At 50.8% G+C, this 18990-nt stretch overlaps 3 protein-coding genes across 3 annotated transcripts; 1 reads left to right on the plus strand and 2 right to left on the minus strand.

Moving 5' to 3' along the window:
• The first annotated feature begins 62 nt into the window (after positions 1-62).
• Positions 63-2960, plus strand: EDD37DRAFT_637285 (anaphase-promoting complex component APC6). The gene is made up of 2 exons (XM_062817044.1): positions 63-305; positions 359-2960. The coding sequence occupies exons 1-2, from the start codon at positions 209-211 to the stop codon at positions 2470-2472; spliced, it is 2211 nt and encodes a 736-aa protein (XP_062668082.1). The 5' UTR covers positions 63-208; the 3' UTR covers positions 2473-2960.
• Positions 2961-3034: 74 nt separating this feature from the next.
• Positions 3035-15312, minus strand: EDD37DRAFT_594231 (transformation/transcription domain-associated protein). Its single transcript, XM_062814548.1, has 2 exons — positions 14840-15312; positions 3035-14771 (listed from the first exon to the last, which is right to left on the minus strand). The coding sequence occupies exons 1-2, from the start codon at positions 14907-14909 to the stop codon at positions 3418-3420; spliced, it is 11424 nt and encodes a 3807-aa protein (XP_062668083.1). The 5' UTR covers positions 14910-15312; the 3' UTR covers positions 3035-3417.
• An 824-nt stretch (positions 15313-16136) lies between these two features.
• Positions 16137-18366, minus strand: EDD37DRAFT_567158 (phosphatase 2A regulatory B subunit-domain-containing protein; the record flags this gene model as incomplete). Its single annotated transcript, XM_062814134.1, has 5 exons — positions 16137-16461; positions 16512-16639; positions 16686-16856; positions 16906-18246; positions 18343-18366. 5 exons carry the CDS (start codon positions 18364-18366, stop codon positions 16137-16139), a joined length of 1989 nt encoding a protein of 662 aa, XP_062668084.1.
• Between the last annotated feature and the right edge of the window lie 624 nt (positions 18367-18990).

Below are 18990 nucleotides of genomic sequence, written 5' to 3' on the forward strand. Positions count from 1 at the left end.
GTTGAAATGCGCGCCGCTTCCCCCACACTTCGCTAACATCTGCATCTGCATACAAGCGCGACTGGAGTCGATGTCAACAAAGTAAATAATTCCAGACGACAACCGCAGCACCCTTCCATTCGCTTCATACCCTCAAGGACTTCTGTCGGGCTGACCAGTGTCTGACTGCTGCCCTATGGACTCGACTTGTGCGAGGCACTTGTGAGCCATGGACAAGTATTTGCGGACATGGAGACAAGATGCCTTGAACAAGGGTCAACATGATGCTGCAATTTATATCGGTGATAAAGTCCTCGCCTTGACCAGTATGTGAGTGCTCCAAGCCTGTTTCTGGGCTCAGGCTGACTTTCATACGAAGACAATGATGCCGACGCTTTCTGGCTAGCCCAAGTACATTTTGGAAACAACAATTTCACGCGTGCCCTCGCCCTACTATCACGAAAAGATCTCATCACTCGAAGCCTGTCATGCAGATATCTGGCTGCTCACTGCTACATCAAACAAGGCAGATATGATCAAGCCCTTACGATTCTGGGGGAGGACAACCCTACACACCTAATCACTACCTCCCACAATGCTCGGAGGAAACTTGCACATATCAACGGTCATGGTCCGAAAAATGTTACTCAAAGAGGCGGCAAGACTCAAAGAGACCGCATAGAACTCAGCGAGGAACGGGAGCGAGACAGGGAATCAGAAAAAGAACTCAAATTTCAGGCGGGCATGTGCTATCTTCGAGGGCTGTGCTTCGCGAAACGAAATGCCTTTGACCGAGCAAGAGACTGTTACAAGGATGCAGTACGAATAGACGTACAGTGCTTCGAAGCCTTCGAACAGCTCATGAAGAACTCGATGCTGACCCCTGCTGAGGAGTTGGCGTTCTTGGAAGACTTGGATTTCGAGTCCATCCGGATTGACGATCAGTCCCTGGCACAGGAAGCTGCACATTTCACCAAGCTGCTATACACGACTCGACTGTCCAAATACTCCTCGCCTGCCACTCTCGCAAACGCCACAGAGACCCTCTCGACCCATTACAACCTTGCCTCGAATCCCGACTTATTACTCACTCGTGCGGAGACTCTTTATACACAATGCCGATTTCACGAAGCTCTGGCAATCACGACCAGCATTCTGAACTCCCAGAACAACGCCGACAATGCAATAGACACCTCATCAAGTAATACCAATGCCTCTCTCGGTCACAGTCCCCGCCTATATCCGCTGCACCTCGCACTCCTCTACGAGACTGGATCACATAACACCCTGTTCCATCTCTCCCACACTCTGTCAACCCACGCGCCCCATGAGTCCTACACCTATCTCGCCATTGGCACCTACTATCTGTCCACCTTTCGAATAGCGGAAGCTCGTCGATTCTTCTCAAAGGCATCATTGATGGATCCACATTCTGCTGCAGCTTGGATTGGGTTTGCGCACACATTTGCTGCGGAAGGCGAACATGATCAAGCGATTGCGGCATATTCCACCGCGGCGAGGTTGTTCCAAGGCAGCCACCTGCCTCAGCTCTTTCTCGGGATGCAGCATCTTGCTCTGAACAATATGCAACTCGCGTGGGAGTACTGTCTCGCCGCATTTGAGATGAGTAGTGGGGCAATCAAGAACGGCACAGATGAGGATCTCGGGACCAGGATATTCAACAACAGTAGTAACGTTGGTGGTGACCCTCTGGTGCTTAACGAAGTCGGCGTCATATTGTATCACCAAGCCAACCTTGGAGCCGCTGCGAAACTCTTCCTCAAGGCTCTTGAGCTGGCTTCGGAGCTGGGTTGTAACATGAGCGCCTGGGTCGCAACAAGAGCCAACTTGGCGCATGCACTCAGACGCTTGGGGAGATTGAAGGAGTCCCTTGCCGAGTTTGACGAGTGCCTTAGAACCGCGACAGGCGGAGCTGCTCCAGCTTCAGCGTTTGAGCCAGGTCGTGGCATGACAGCGTTCGCCAACCTTAGCCTTACTGGAACAAGCACTGGTCTGAGCCCAAGCGGTGCCGCCAGTGGCTATGACGAGCGAAACCTGATCGGAAGCATTCACACAAGCCGAGGACTAGTCCTACTCAGCATGGGTGGCAGAACAAGAGAGGCTGTGATGGCTTTGCATGAGGCTGTCCGTGTTCTCGGTGGAGATGCTGGTGGAGGTGGTGTAGCAGGCACACTGCTGAGTCGTGCTATGGAGTTCTGGGCTCTTGAGGACGATCTCGAACTCGAGGGCACTGAGCCTGTGATCCAACAACAAGAGTCTGCCGAAACACCAAAAGGGGCACTAAGATCCAGACGAAAAGGCAAAGAAGCTGTTCCGTCCGGCGCCTTAGCGACTGCGAAGCATGTAAATAATGACCGCAGGATCGAGGATAGAATGGACGGAGATGCTGACGACATGCTCGATGCCGCTCTGGGCGCCGTGACGACTAATCACCTGGCGAAGTCTCACCTTGACCAAATTCGGCGCGCATAGGAAGACAAGGCTCGCCGAGAGTTGATCCCGGCAGCTTTCCTTTCCACCTGTCAGGCCTCTGAAGAGCGATGAAGCCGATCTGGTCTCAAGAAGGTCACGAGGTACCAGCTCTTCTGCACGTTTGAAACCAGGTTGATGAGAATCACCACTTGGGTGGCGGCTTTGGATACCGAAGTCGGTCAGGCCGACCTGAGTACCCGGACTTTGGTGTCCATGCTGGCTGCCAGCTCTAGCACTCAGAGGTTTTGTCTAAGAGTATGACTTATGAATAAGCGTTCGACGTCAGGGCAGGTAGATAAACAGTAACAGGCCACGTAACATGAGGAATTGAACGATCAAGTCCAGACAAGACAATAGGTGGCTCATGCTGCGTGACCGAGAAAATGCCAAAATGTATTTACAGTATATTGTGTTGCCCAAATTACAGGCAACCCTTGATTCTGTGTAACATTATACATGACGCCGAGCTCACCGAGTCTTCCACGCGAGGACGAGAAAATCACTCGAACACGGTCGTTTGTCGCCGAGATCATTTCCACAGGTTGCTTGAAGGCGCGAGTCCTATGTCTGTGAATGTTCATATTACATACAACTTCATGATAAACTACTGTCTTATTCTACACGAAAACGCTGCTGTACTTATTGGTACTTAGAAGCAAAAGCATGCGCAGCAAATATGCAGCATGCCCATACGCCTCGAACGCCATCCGCTTTCGAAAATAGACCCGGCTTTTGTCGTACAAGAATACCATCCCATCATGGCATGAAAAGAAAAGCGATATCGATCTCAATCCATGAAGCAGCCTTGCTCCGATATCATCAAGCAACTCCGTCCGCGTGAGACAACCCCAAAACCCCTTCCAATCATGTCGCATTTCCTCATCACCCTGCTTAAAAGATCTCAACGAGACCAATCCGGTGCCAGCCCATCATCCTTCCAGGCCTTCAAAGCCACGGCATCCACAACCCATCCATGACACTCAACTTCATCGGATCCGTAGCGCGGCTGACCAGATCAACCACATTCTGACAAGCAGGCAACACACCAGTGACACCACCTCCTTCAGTCGAACTGCCGACGCTGCCCTGCGTCTTTGCAAGCGTCAGAGCCCGACGGACGACAAAGTCGGCGTTCTGCGCAACGTGCTCGCGAAGATTCGACCCTTCCATCTTGCTCTCGCTGCTCAAAGAAGATCGGCCAGCAGCCCAATTGTACATTTCATCTCGGATAAAGATGCTCAATTGCTGCTCCATCTCGTACCCCTGATCTTGCTCGGCGAGGCACCTGGCGATGGCCATGAGAGAGGCCGTGAAGATGCCTTCGACCGCCAAAGGTCCCATCAGTGCTTGAATGTTGGGAGTCAATCGGAACGGAACGGCTTCTGGGTTGAAGAAGTATGCACGTGCGGAGTTGAGGTTAGGAAGCATGTCGCTTGCCCAGATGTCGCCCGTGGAACGAGATATCGAAAACTTCATTGGGTAGCGAGCAGACATCTGCATGATATAAGTCATGAACGTCGTCGCGGCATATTGGTACGCAAATTGGCGTCGGAAGAGCCACAAGTCGGCAAAGTTCGGATAAGTCGCCTGGAAGTATTGTAGCGCAATGTTGTTGGGGACCCAGCGTTCTTGAATGGTGTTGAAGATCTCCGTCTTCATCACGGCCAACTGATCGGTCGTCCTCGGTTGGGTCTTTTGCTGCTCTGCGATGGCGCGTGACTTCTCAAGCAAGAACAGCATTGGATCGTCTCGCGACATACCCGGCGCTTTGCGCACATAGTCCTCATAGACAGATTGGAGGGTGACATAAGAGGACTCGTCCTGTACCAACCGGATATATGGAGCGATAGGCACAAATATCGGCAGGTGGAAGTACAAGTTTCGACGACGAGCTTCCTTGCGCTTGGCCAAGGTCTGGTTGAAGATCCGGAAAAGCTGCACGATTCGTTCTTCTCTTCGCACCTTGCCACCCGTGGGGTGTTGAACAGCAAATGGGTGTAACGAGCCGTCATGTCCACGGATAGTGAGTCGACGGTGGCAGATACTGTTCCCTCGGACGAGCTCAACGGTTGGCATGAATCGTTCGATGCGAACAAAGTCCGTGTTCTTATCACGGTGCTCTTGATATTGTCCTGGTACCTCGACAGAATCGTCGAATTTGAGGAATTTGAATTCGCTCAAATGGTGACTGTACGATTCAAGCGCCGCCCATTGCTGTCTGTGGTCAAGCTTCTGTTCAAACTTGTCTCTCCATCGTCTCAACTTGTGAATGTACTCATACATGGTCGGCTTGGTCTGTACGAAATCGGCTTCAAAGGATTTCCGAATATGCGCAGGTAGGACCGAAGTGACAAATCTGGCAATATTTGCTTCCGTAGAAGGAGGTAATTTCGCGCCTTCTGCGTACGTGATCGGAGCTCTGCTGATGTAGGCTAAGCCGTCGTTCAATAGTGCAACAATAAGTCGATGTGCATCCTCGTCGGGCGGACACTTGAAGTGCTTGGACAGTTGGTCTGTCATGGTTTCCATTGAGAGCGCAAGTAATGGGAAAGCAGTCTTCAAGCCTGCCATGATCTCATCAGTGTAATCCCATGGCTTCTTGGGTTCTTCTTCTTTAGTTTCAGCTTCCGCAGTCCCATTTGCTTGGCTGTCGCCGTTTGGCTCCTGCTTGGGCTTGGGAGACGAAGCAACCTCGACGGGAGTTTCACCATTAGCTGTGCCTGGTCTGGAGCCAGTCTCTGCCTTTTCAACTTTGTCATAAGTCGCCTTCTGTTGACGCTTTTGTGCCTCGAACTGCTTCTTCTTGGTCAAGAACTCTTCTCTGGTGGCTCTCAAGTGATAGAACAGCGCTTGCGGGAAAGCCTTGGCTATCTTGACAAGCACTGACTTCGCCAAAGACGCTTCCTTGTGCTCAAGGCTGCCCAGTAGCTGTGGTACGAATGTGGTCCAGTACCACACCGGAGTCTCTCCCTTGAAATCCTCGAACGCCTTAGCAATGTGCCCGTCTTCGTCATCAAGACTGAGCAACCAGAGAACGCGGCTGAGCATCTTGCGTGATTTGGCGCTCTTGTGCAGCCCAGCAGCTTCGAGGTAGCAACTAACTGCATTGCTAGCGGCTTCGATGTTGGTGGGATTATCTTTGAACTTGCGATCCGAATATTGACCCCATTCGGCCCATGCCTTTGGCAAACGAAGATCATAGTACAAGGCAACACCAAATGCCTCGTTTGCTTCTTCGGCATGTTGCAACTTGGCCAAGAACATTCCTTTCAGTGTATAGAATTCGGCCTTTTGCTGAGCACCGAAGTAGTTGAGATTGGTGTTGTTAATGACATCAAGACCGTTGTTCAGCTCAGCTTTGTTCTGATAGTGGCACTTGGCTTGCTCCCTCAGCTTCAAGAACGCCTCTTGAATCTCAATGTTCGGCAAGGTGTAGATTTTCCCAAGTTGAGTAATGCAGACCTCTGGCATTTGGTGTTTTCGGGCAACATGTGCGAATTTGTTGATGATCCAGGCAGTCTCGTGGTAACCACGGAATGCATATGAATTGTTACCTACATTATTGCCGCCCTGAGGCAACAATGGTAGGTATGTCGAATTGACCAACTGGAAGACATGCTGGCGCCAAGTGACGAGATCCTGCCATGCATTGATGTCGTCCCAGATGTTTGGAAGCCGATCTCTCCAGGCTTGCAACAACAGCTTGACTTCTTGTGACTTGGTGTCAAGATTCCGCTCGTTGGTTGACATGAGACTGTCGCATATCACGCTGGCGTCGTGCAACTCGACCAGTTGTTGAAAGTTCTGCAGTATCGGCACATGAGCATTGGTAATTCGTCTCGGGAGTTGATGCCACTTGCGAATGGACAGCTGGATGGCTTCATCGCAAACATGCTGGAACTCGGCGCGTGACACTTGCTTGGAATTGTACCGGAGCAGAGCCATGAATGCTTGAAAGAAGGTCCTCCTAGGTGTGGGAGCATCGGAAACAGACTTGATCATCGAATCCAACTGATTGCGGTTTTCGTCTCCGGACCAAGCTTCATAATTCCTCCATGCTGATTCCAGCAGCAGGTCACTGAAGTTCTCATGTTTCGCAAATTCTCCGAGAATGTCCCATTGCTGGAGTTTCTGTGCACAAATCATCCAATGATCCTCCCACAGATAATATTCTCCTTGCGAAAATGGGACGACACCTGTTCTGGCCTTTACCTGGGCTGCCTCCCATAGTTGTTGTGCTTTGTCCCACATCCCATGCTGTTCGTACGATAGAGCTGCATTGGTCTCCATGAACTTGCATCTGCGTCGCCAGGTGCCGTAGAACAAGTCGTCTTCCTGCAGCCCTGCATACACTTCCACTAAAGCGTCAAGATTGCTTTCCCGCACTTGAGGTGTATCGATCAGAGGATCGACCGTGGACTCTTCCAAGGAGATCAAAGCGGTATACCACGCATCGTAAGTCCGACTGAGAAATTTCATGACGTGCGGAGGCACCTTAAATCTCGGCCGGGCACGAACCGCCCCTTCAAGGAGTGCTTGCACCACATTGGGCCGCAGATTGAGCTGTCTCTGATGATACTCTCTCGTCAAAAGTGTGACCATGCCTTTCTCCAAATCCAAGCGCTCATCTTTGTTGAGTGCAGACCAACACAGAGGGAAGAGCTTCACCCACACGTCGTAAGCGACATTGTCATCGACATGTTGTAGCTGGGTAATGGGGTCAAGAAGATCGCGGACTTTGATTTCCTGCAAGTCTTGGTTGAATCGACGCTGAGCAACCACGAGGGATTCGAGGCTGTCCTCGATGAGCAAATCATCCTTTCCTTGTTCTGGGTTGACGAGGGATGGACTGAACATTTGAGATATGGGACAGACTCGAACATCTTCCGGGTGGAGGCGAGCTGGCATGGACATTTCCACAGAACCCATGATAAGGTGTGAGGCCTGCTTAAGCCAGAATGAGTCGGCCAGGGTATCCCAATTCTGCAAGGTCAAGACGTAATTCAGCCGATAACTTGCAGTTTTGGACAAAGCGCGATTGAAGATACTCATAAATCGATTCCGCATGTCAACGTCTTTGGCGCGTGTACCAATCAGGAAAGCGTGCTCTAATCGTACTGTCAATTCTGTTCTCGTGACTGTAGAGTCTTCGTAGATCTTGATGACGAGTTCCAAAAAGCGCTCGAGGAGTGTCTGTGTGGGCCACTTCTCGAAGATGAGCATCTTGTGCAACACCGCAGTTTTCTCTTTCAACGTAGGCCAGGGCTCAGTCGAGTTGAAGACCCATGTTTCGACCATGTCCAGAACTTTGCTGCACATTTCAACATTGAAAGACTTCTCCACGAGTGAAGCAAGCACACTCAAGAATGGTCGGCGCTGCTCGTTGAGTTCGCCCATCCGCGAAGAGAGAATGTCGATTGTCTTCTTGATGAGGTCCACTCCTAAAGCGAACTCATAAGGATCCATGAGCGGTTCACCAAGGCGCCAACCTTGCGGAGGAGGTCCTGGCGGTATCACATAGGCGTTTATGTGATCCTTGGCAAGCTTCTGCTGCAAGGCCTTCATTGCCCCGTTTATGTGGTCGTCGACGTCGCTGGGCCGCACCAAAGATAGCGTGAAGAGGTTATTGATCCCTGAGGTGTAGTTGCCGGACGAAAGTGCCTCGCCAATTAGGACTTTGGAGTACCGTGTCGGAAAGTCTGTCGGAGTCGAATCCAGGTCCATAGCATCTTCGTCGTCGCCCTTCTGCTTTGGAATAGCTTCTAGGACGCGGCGTACCAGCGGGATAGATTTGCTGTCATCGGTGACAAAATGTAGAGAGTCTTGTATCTCTGGGTCTTCCATCTTCAATGGCTTCTCAAGTAACTTCTGAAGCTTTTCCATGTGATTGATGATCCACTCGTCCGATTTGGTGCTCAAGAGAATTCGCATGACCTGTAGAGCATTGATCATGCAAGTCAACTGTTTCTCGTCGGCTTTATCAGCCTTGTCTCCACTGAGTATGGGTTCCAGCAATTTCTCGTAAAGACCGACATCAACGTCCGCCCAGAGATTTGGTGCCAATAATTCGCGGAGAAGCTGCACTGCATTCCTGCACATGTCGTTGGATAATGATTGCTGCTGAGCTTTTTGCATCGTCTTGGCTTTCAAGTCTGCAGCAGGAACCGGATATCGCTCGGGCAAGGACGTGATGAAAGTGATCATGTACTTGACGACAAGCGTGCGAAGTTCCACAGGTATCAGATATTCGGACTTTTCTCTTGTTGCTGGTGGCGCCAGGCCAGGAGTCCCAGACGAATCTCGTTTGCGGGACGGTGTAAGCTCGGCCGTGGGCTGTGAGGGCGAGATTGCAGAGGTCCGCCGCACTTCCCATTGCTGGATCAACGATATCAAGGCCAAAGCGAGCCGCTTGTTTTCGTTGGACGGATTCGGTGGAGGGGCGATCTTGTGAAGCATTTGTATTATCGTCGGAATGAAGAACTCTCGGGAGTCGTAGAAGAGATCAGGCTGGCGGACTATGAAGTTGAAGATGCTCTGCACTTGCTGTAAGTTACCAGTCTCTTCATTGAGAATCTTTCGAGGTAGCCGAGCCCAATGCGGTGATCGTTTGTCCCCAGGAGCGTTTGCTCCCATTCGAACAGGTAGCACAGGTGCCAAAACTTCCAGCGCTTGGGTGACTAGGGCCTTACCCTCATTTTGATGGGCTTTCAGCAGCTGGTTGTAAATCTGCACAGCAACCTTGGGAGGAGTGTCGTAGGACCGAATGAAGTAACAGATGAGGACATACGCAGCATATTTGTTGATCACATCTTCCAGTTTGATATGCGCCCACGAATACTTGATAATGTCTTTGCGGTCTTCTGAGACAGCGTCCTTGTGATACTTCAAGATGAATGCTGAAAGCTGCAGCGCCTCCATTCGAGAATGATCGATGCCGGGTTGTGACGACTCATTGCCCACTTCAGAGGCGGCGGGTTTCCAAAGTCGCTCAAGGAAAAGATTGAACAATTTCGGTTCTGCCATGTTGCCAGCCTTGTTGTCTTCCTGTCGCGTGTTTTGCACGTCTCTTGCCATGATAGGATTGACAACGTTGTGCAGCAGGAAGGTCTTTACCTTCTGGCTCTCTGCTTTCTGGGCGTATGTTTCGAGGCTTTTCTCGATGACATTGAACCTACGTTCGGTGGATTCGTCTGTAATGATGGAGTCAAAGAGGTATCTCGTCAACCTCAGTGGAGTCTTCAAATTCTCTTGGGAAGAAGCAGAGAAGACTGCCATCATGAAATCGAGATCTTCTGGCGCTGCCTCCAAGTAAAGAGTCAAAATATCCATGACTTGGTCCCCTGTCTGTTCGACCCGCAAGCGTTGCGTGGGCTGCAGTTCATCCCTACGCAGCTGTCCTTCAAGTTCTTGACCGGCACTCAAAATTCTGGTTCGGAGCGGCTCTTGTTCGCGAAGCCAGCTCTTAGCGGCGTCGAACTGGCAGATAGAATGGACAATATGAATGCCATTGATGGCGGCAGTATTCTTTTCTTGATCCTCTTCAACCTCAAAAGCAGCGGTAATCAAGGCTTCGGCCTCGTCCATCATGAATTTGCGCAAGTTGGGACTGAATTCTGAGGCCAGGATTTGGCCGAAGAACCGCCCATATTTTTCGTCTTGCAGGCGTGACTGGAAGAACGTCCACGTCTCTTGAGGATACTTGTCCAGGTAGAGGATCAGTGGGTAGCGGAAGGGGCTGGCGACAGTGCGACGAAGCTTCGACTCCAGGTCGAGAACACTGTCTACCAGACCCGCCATGAAGCTCGTTGCGGCCGGGGGTAGAAGATGAAATATATTGAAGATTGCGGTAACAATCTTCATCTGCGGATTCTGTTCAATCAGCCCGAATGAAACTTTCTGAAGCACCTGTTCGTCCGCAATGACCTTCATATGCTCAAGCAGTCGAGCGCCTATCTCAACTTTGAAATAGTTAGTAAGCAGAGTCAGCAAGCGAGCGAGTCCTTCGAGTCCAGCTACGGTCAATCTCTTAGAGTCTTGGAGGTTCATCAGAATTGGCCTTAAGCCATTCTGCAGGAGGTCTTTGGGCAGTTTAGCCGTCTGGACCAGGACCTTCTCCAAGCCGGCATTGGCGGCATCGATAATCTCGGACGATTTTGAGTAGAGAAGTTTGAAGAAGACAGTGATAATTCGAGCCCTGCTCGTGTTTTGAGGTCCATTCGCGAAATCTGGCAAGCTCATAGCAAGCGAAAGGAGTCTCAGGCACGAAACGCGCAGGTTGACAATGAGCTGAGCATTGTTGTATTCGTCCGGCTTCGGATGCAGGATCTCGGCATCGGCGTCGGCAAGCGCGAGCGACTCCATCATCAAGCGATTCAACTGGTCGTTCAGAGGCACGATATCATGTCCCAGACCGATACAATAGGTAATGGCGTCAATGAATCCAGTTTGTGAGAGGAACGGTAGTGCTCGTAGTGGCTTGTTGAAGATGGGTTGTAAAAGTCTTTCCTTGACAGGAGCGATCAACTCGTGAACTTCCACATCCACGACTTCTGCCATGATTGAGAATGCCCGCTGTGCGGTCTCTCGGGCGAACCGGTTCATATGCGACAGCTCGACACAGAACGTCACAGAGAGCGCATGAATGGTGCTTTTCTCATTCACAAGCATTTCCCTAGTCTGGCCGGCGCATACCTTCCGCAAGATGAACTCTAGCGTCTCCTGAGCTGTCAACCGTGTACTGGCAGGGACTTCCTGCGGAGTATCTTTGATGACGAATAGTAGCGCCTTGATGATCTCGAGTTGCTTGCTGTTCAGGAAAGCCTGACCCAAGGCCAGCTTGGTCACTATGAGCTGAATGCCCAGTGTCGCACCGGCCTTGGTAAACCACTCGACCTCGCGGCACCGATGACAAAATGTAGAGATGAGGTGGGAGAAGAAGGGAAGTCGAGCAGCCTTCTCTTCACTGCCAAAGATGACGCGAGCTGTGTCTACCACAGCAAACAAGGAGGCTTCAGCAGCTTCACGCACTGTAATATTGTCTGAAGCGAGGCAGTGACAGATGACATCAGCCAAGGTCCGGGTGCTGAGATGAACAGCGCCTTCGCTAAGGTTGACATCAAATTCTTTCGTCTTCCGGCCAGCATCGCACAAGGCTTGACCAAGTTCAATGATGGTGAAATGGCGAGAAATGTTCAAGATGAATGCGTCGGCTTGAGCCTTTAGATCAGGAATTGTCGTCGTGGTGAAGCATGCCTTCAATAGCGTCTTCAAATTCTCTTCCTCTTCACGTCGCTTCTGCACAGACTTGCCGGATTCATTGTCCGCCAGCATGTCAGCGTAGGTGGAAAAGCGCCGTGCAAGCAGATCATTCGCCTGCAGTCGAAGAAGTGCCGCAAAGTCCTCGGGTAGATGATCTGGGCCAAGGAACATCTTTACCTGGTTGGTTATCAATTTGAAAGACTGTTGCTTGTAGTACAGATCCAATGATTTCACAGATGCAGTTTTGCTTGTTTCACTCAGCTTTCTAATTGCAAGGTCGACACCCGTATCCAGGGGAAAGGCTCGATCCCGGCTCGTCTCGATCAGTCTGATGTCGAAACTTGGCTCGTCATCCGTGTACCGTCTGAATGTCAGTTGATGAGGATGATTCAAGAACTTCCGATTTCGGCCACCAAGCTTCCCAAGGATTCTCATTGTTGTATGAGAGTGAAAATGTTGATACGGTTGCGGCTTGAGATGTTCGAACAATGCGGTCATCAGCTCATCCATGATCGGGGCCATGATTGGGTCGAGATAATCTGCAGTCAGGTTGTCGACACACAGTTCAAGGGTGCGAAGTCCTTGACCGACGAGGTCAGGTCCCGCCCGGAGAGCTACTACCAGCGGCCTCATCAGGTGGTTGAGGTGTGGCAGCAGGTGGCTCAGCCTAGCGGGCACGGTCAACGTGAGCTCAACGTAGAGATCACGGTCGTGTGGATCCCGCGCCCCTTGAAGCAAGTGGTTGAAAGTTTCCAGTAGCATCTCAAGGAGAGGAAGTATCTCTTTATACAAAAGCTCAAATCGCCCTCCGCCGATGCTTCTGAATAACGAACGAAGCAAGATAAAGTAGTGTATAGGCTTTTCTGCTGTCACGGAGAGTTGTACACACTGGGTGATGATCTTGGTGATGTGAGGCAGCAAGACCTGCTCATTGTGGGCGGAAAAGAGTGTGACGGCCATAAAGGACAACTTGAACATTCTCAGCAGGATTGACGATCGTACAATGTCGGATGAGCCAACTTCCGGCAGCTTGTCCATCAAGTACTGGAGGACCATTCCAGCAAATGCGGGGGACGTCGCCTCGCTAGCCAGAAAGAATTGCGGAAGGTGAAGCAGCGCAGTGTGTTCGAACATGAGTTCGTGCAGATAGGGTATTTCGGCTTGGAAAACTTCGTGGAATGTGGCAGGATCGATGCAGTGGAAAACGGTCCCAAAGCTTTCCAGCAGTTCCTTTTCCTCACGTGTCATTTGCGCCATCGAATGACTTGCCATGAAATCCACCGGAGAAGAATACTGTAGATCAGGTACAGGACTTTCGGCACTGTAGTAGCGAAACACTCGGGCACCTTCGTGGAAAAGTTTGGTGATTACACGCGTCTCTTCCGCATTGTAGCCGAACGAGACCTCTGCCCAGTTCATGGGGATGCTGGCTTGATCAACGTTGAGTCCGGGAGGGTTGCATGTCTTGAGCTGATAAAACATGTTCTTCAGGCCGTTGACAAGGTTTTTGAATAAGAACTTGTTGTCGTTGACAGGGTCGGTGCCACGTTCCCGAGGATTTGAGGTTTTGATGGGTGTCGCGTTAAAGATGTCCACCTCATCCCAATCGGGTATTTCGTCTTTCTCGTCCATGTAGGTTTCGACTTGAGTCTCCTTGGCCTTGTCCCCGTATAATTTGCTGAGTTTCACAGCATTGTGGTACTGATAGTTCATTGTGGCGAACTTATCCCCAATGGCGTCCAGGATCATTATGAGAAAGTATCTTGCATCTTCCTTGTTCTCCAGCTTGGTGATGCTCTCTGCCATGTTCAAGAGTAGCTTCGCACTCATGGTCTGGAAACTGGTGCCTGGGAAGTTGTCATGGAGATTTTTGGTGTATACTTCGATCGTCCGCCGGATCTGATTTCGATCGAGTGAATCTCGGACGTGGTGGATCAGATCCGCAAGCATGCTGTACGCCAAAGGACGCATCGTCTCGTATACGGTGAGGCCATCTCCGATCAGAATTCGTTCATCCAAAAGCTCGTCGATTCTGTTGAGAAAGATCTTGCGATAGTTAAAGTTAATGATATGCCGGATCGCCACCAACAGTTCCTTGCGAGCACCTGACTTTTCCCGGGGGCAGTCTTTGAGTAGACGGACTACGACGCCAGGAAGCGTTGGCAAGAAGTCCGTCAGCTGATGTGCATAGACTCGTAAGAGGTATGCCAGAAAACTCATGGTCTTGACCTGAGCAGTGATGAAATCACCAAAAGCGGCCCTGTTCTTGATCTCTTTACTGACTCCCGTGAATATCGTTTTGTTGGCAGCCGCGTCAGAATGTGCCTTTTCCTGTGCTTTGGCCTGCAACAAAAGGATGCCCTTGATCGATGGGACAAACTTCTTAACATTGGCCGCGACCGAGCTCCGGTGTGCTTGGAAGATGGAGACCACTATGATAGGACACTCCGATAACACCTTGAAGGAATGCATGCCTTTTGCAAGCGGGGTGTGATCCTTTTTGTCATTGCCAGGATCGGATACCGTAGTTGCTGGGGAACCAGGTCGAGGAGACTGAAACGTCTGGCCTGTAGGGTTGGGTGTCGAAGATGAAGCCTGTGGATGAGGTACTGGCGAGTCAAATGTGTCGCGAACCACCTGTTCCATCATCTCGAACATTTCCTGGATGAGATCCAGAAATGGCTGCACCTTGGAGGCAGTGGCCGTCGGCTGATGTCGTTCGAGATCCATAATCGTTTTCAAGCAGAGCACCGCATTGTCCTCATTCTCCACCCGCACCAACTCCATCAGGGTTTCCACCATCTCCAGAGCATAGGGTTCAATTTCTGAAGGGGCATGTTGAAGTCGGTGTAGGATCTCCAGTATTTGGTTTCGGAGGACATGTTCGAACGAAATTGGGCTGAAATCAGGTTTTCCTTCTAGTATCTTTTTGAACACAGGCCAGAGTTTGGACAGGAATTTGGTATAGATGGCCGGCGGGGAACACAGGTTCTCGATCGAATCGCGGAGGTCGGTGGCTACATTCGATTTTGTCCGCGTGTCTGTATAGAGGCAAGGTTAGCGAGGAGAGAACAGGACTCGGTGTTGGTTTGGACCGGGTATGACTTGCCAGTCTTTGGATCTGTGAGCCTGGCCGCATAGACATCGATCTTCTGAGAAGCGTCCATGTTGGAGGACATGCTCAGGCAAGCCTGGCGTGCAAGTCACTAGCAGAGGTCGGCTAGGCGCAATCAATTCGATGCGCCGATAGTAGGAGACGACTTCATAAGGGCTTCCAACTTAGACAGGCCATTTGCAGTCGCGAAGCCTAAGTGAATGATCGTGAAGCGAAAGCGACAGAAGGCTTGAGTCACGCGAGATGATTATTCACGTGAAAAAGAGAGAAATAAAGACTTGGATAAAAGCCCGCAACAACCCCCAAGTAAAACAAGTACAGAAAAGATGGGTGGAATGAACAGGTAGCCTTGTGGTCTCAATAAAGAGCCTCTGGTGGCTTCGTCTGAACTTTTGCGCGGGAGTTGGAGATAGAAGAGATGCGACAAAGTGAGGAGGGCACCAGGCTGCTCGCCGCAAATACGCTAGGGCCTGGACAGGTTTAGTCTGGGGTTGAGATCCCGTTTGCTATTGGCTCGAAATTGAGCGCGTTTGCTGTCTACAGTTAGGTCGCCTGCGTACCTGAGGTAGTCTTGGTAGGTATACAATGTGGTGGACAATGGTCCCTTGCCAGGGTCTCACGGCATCCAGCGGCAGACATATCACAGCAAACTACTGGAAGATGTGAGAGAGGTGGCAGATTTTTCTATTGTTACTCAGACGTCGCCTAAAACGTTTGGGACGGAGGGAGAGTCTTAAGGACCACCTGGCCAGTTTTGTCGTATCTTCATTCCTGGCAAACATCGCAGCGTACTCTATTTTGCAACCAATCCCCCCGAAAGCCAACGCGGGATGCAGCAGATTATTGGAGACACGTTCGACAAGCCGCCCCTGGGGGCAGCTGATTCCAGGGTAACACAAATTCTCGACGTCAACGCTTGCTTCGATGCGAAAGTCGAGGCCACCCAGATTCATTTCATACAGCCGTCCGCAGGCGTCTTCGCGCAGCGAACATCAACGATGTGCCACTTGACGATGTGTGTGATGCACCACCGTCCGATGCAGATCGATTGACCCGCCAGATTGAGTACGGCTTCTCCTTGACTTGCTATCAGAGCCACTATTGGATCTCCGCGACCTCGAGTGTCCCTGTGAGTCCGCTCGGCGTCTCTGGAGATCGATTGCTTGGTTAGAAATAGCCATCAAGGTCACTATAATGATACAATAATGTCTTAGCCAACGAGAGGATCGGTGTAAAGGTGGGTAACAGCAACGTTTGCATGCTGGTCGTGAAGCAATTGTGAAGAAGATGGTCAACGTACCGATGACGGCTTGGTGACCGACGACTCGTCGTGCAATTTGAGGGCGTCAAGCCTCTCCTGATTGTCTTGCGCAGCGTCCGGCTCGGCTTCTTCGTAGATGGCCGAAGCTATGGCCGAAGTGGTGGGCGGTTTGGCCACGCCGGCTTTCATCTTGTTGGCTTGTTCACTGAGCTTCTGCCATTTGGCTTGACGAGCTTTTTCGCGGTCGCCAGCAGTGTTTTGCATCTCATTGTAGTCATGGGAACACTCGTCAAATAACTGCGGGTTAATTTCCATAAACAGCTTCATGGCGTTATAAACCATGCCGTGGATTGTCCTTGTACGGGGTCAGCCAGCTTGACGTGAATTCCGACGTGCGAGACTTACCGGTTCCAGTGACCCTTGGAGTTTTCATAGAGTGGAGCGAACATGATTGGTAGAATCGTCTCGACATTGTCGCTGACCAGGTTGCAGAAATATTCGTTGTTCCAGAAATATAGAGCGCGTTCCGCTACCTAAAAGTTGTCAGACTGGATCGTCGTTCTTGAACGGAATACGTACTTGAAAATGAGGGCTGGCTACAGACTTGGCCAACTGATTGAAGAGTGGTTCCTGAACTTTGGCGAATTCTTGGGGGTCCATAACCTCAAAGATATCCTCGACCTCGTTCAGAAACATCACCTCTTTGGTGGAATTGGTCTTTGGCCAATACCGAAGCAGACCGAGAACAACCTGAATTGTTAGTTAGCAAACGTGAAAGCAGTGAATCGTAGGACCATACCTCTTCAGTCAAACCGGCGTCCTTTTCAAGGAATTGCACAATGCAATAAGCCAATTGTGGATGATACATGCTTAGACTCTTGACTTTGTGTAGCGGAATCAGCACTCTGGTGAGGAAGAGTTTGTGTTCTTCTTTCAAGGGCAATGCAAAGCCGTTGATAATCGATCCCAGGATCTCAAGTAGCTCGGCTATGCCATTGAACCTTTCAGTCTCGTATGTGAACTGGAAGAAGACATTGTTAATGGACCTTCGAATGTATGACCGGAGATTCAAGAATTTGCCGTAGATCCGGTGTAGAGTGGTCTTGAGAAAATCTCGTTCCCGTGGATCCTCAGAGTCGAAGAGTTCAAGCAATTGAAGCACGAAATGATGGTCGATGTACGCCTTGGCAATGTTGGTATTGAAATCCTGGCTCTCGATAAACCGCAGGAAGAATTCATAGACGACCTGGATATGAGGCCATGCCACCTCGAGAACCGGCTCATCCTCTTCGGGATCAAAGGCTTCACCTTGAGGATTGACAGGTGGCGGTACCGGTCGGAACAGATTTTTGCTGAACATCTCCACGACTTTGGGATACATAGGCTCTGTGATGACGGATCGATTGTTTGCAACGTAGTCTAACAGTTCGTGAAGGGCCAGTCTCTTGATCTCCTTTGACTTCATATCCGCTGTTTGGTCATTAAAATCGAATATGATGTTGCATTGGTCAATCTTCTGCATGAAAAGCTCCTGTCGTCGATTGGGAGGCACCTCGTGAAACCCTGGGAGCTTTTCCAGGTCCCGTGCTCTCTGATCGGACACATCGAAACGTGAGGAGTGTTGTCGCTTGGGAGTGCGCAGGCCTTCGGGGACATCCTTAGGAGTGCTTTGGAGCCGATCGAATAGTAAGGACTTCTGACCTGCTTTAGGGGGTGCAAGGTCTCCAGGCATCGTCTCCGTAGCACCTGGTGCTGGCATGTGAGGTGCACTTGGACTTATTATGACACTCGGAGCAATATGGGCGCCCCCACGGCCGGGTGTACCAGGTCCCCCGGGTCCTTGGCCAGGCGCTGGAGGCATGAAATGCTGAGAAGCGGTTCCCGGGGTTGCGCCATGTCCTCCCTGATTCAATGTATTGCTATGATTGGCTGGTCCGCTCTCATTATTTGTGCCTTTACCCCGGTTGTCATTCAAATTGGTGGAGGATGAATTCGGCGTAGCAGCGTTGGAGGCGTTTGGTGATCTAGAGTCACCACCAGGGAGAGTGGTAGACGACGAGAGAGGAGACGCGGTGCCGGATGTTGAGTCTTTCTTCTTCGAAGATTTATTCGAGTCTTTCGCTCTTGATAACTGCTCGTGCTGAGATATCAGTGAGCTGGAGCACTGTAAGGGGAGGGTGACAGCCAAAACTGCGCCAAAACATGGTAATCTTCTCTATGCGCAAGTCACACTTACCACTCTTTGCCTGAAACCCTTCATCTTGCTAATGTCCCTCAGAGCTTGTCATCCGACAATCAAAACACTGGCCGCAATTGTTGCGCCACGCTTATTCACACGGGAAGGCTGTGTCTTATGATCTCATCCGAACCGCGGGTGGCAGGCCGTAGGCCAAGAGAGGCACGAGTTGTAGTAAAGGAGTCGGATTCGGCAGCGTGAGAATGTGTCAACAGGTGCGTCCGTCAGATCCTCATTGTCAAAGGCAAGCTGGCAGCGGATGGGGGTTCGCGAAACTACAAGAACAGGCCGTATTGGTGGTTAGCCAAGTCCAATAGCTGTTTTGTGGTGGAAGGAGACATACGGCTGCGTCCGTGTTCAAAGGTGTTTCTCGGAGTGACGACGATCGATCGATGGCGTCTGTTTCACAATTGTCTAAAGCAGAATAGTGTAAGGCTGATGAATGAAGCAAGGCGGAGGGCCATTTAAGAGACAAGATGTCGCGGCAATATTGTTCAAGTAGTTGTAGTGTTCGGAAAGCCTGAATGGCTCGTTATGATGATTGATGGATTGATGGTTCGAGTAGGTGAACGAGTGGTGCCCAGAAGCAGCACGGCTTGTCGAGTGGGGTTTGGCTTTCTGGCACTTGCAGGCGTTTCTAGCTGGAGA

The sequence above is a fragment of the Exophiala viscosa genome, assembly GCF_022695815.1.
Source record: "Exophiala viscosa unplaced genomic scaffold EDD37scaffold_9, whole genome shotgun sequence".
NCBI lineage: Eukaryota > Fungi > Ascomycota > Eurotiomycetes > Chaetothyriales > Herpotrichiellaceae > Exophiala > Exophiala viscosa.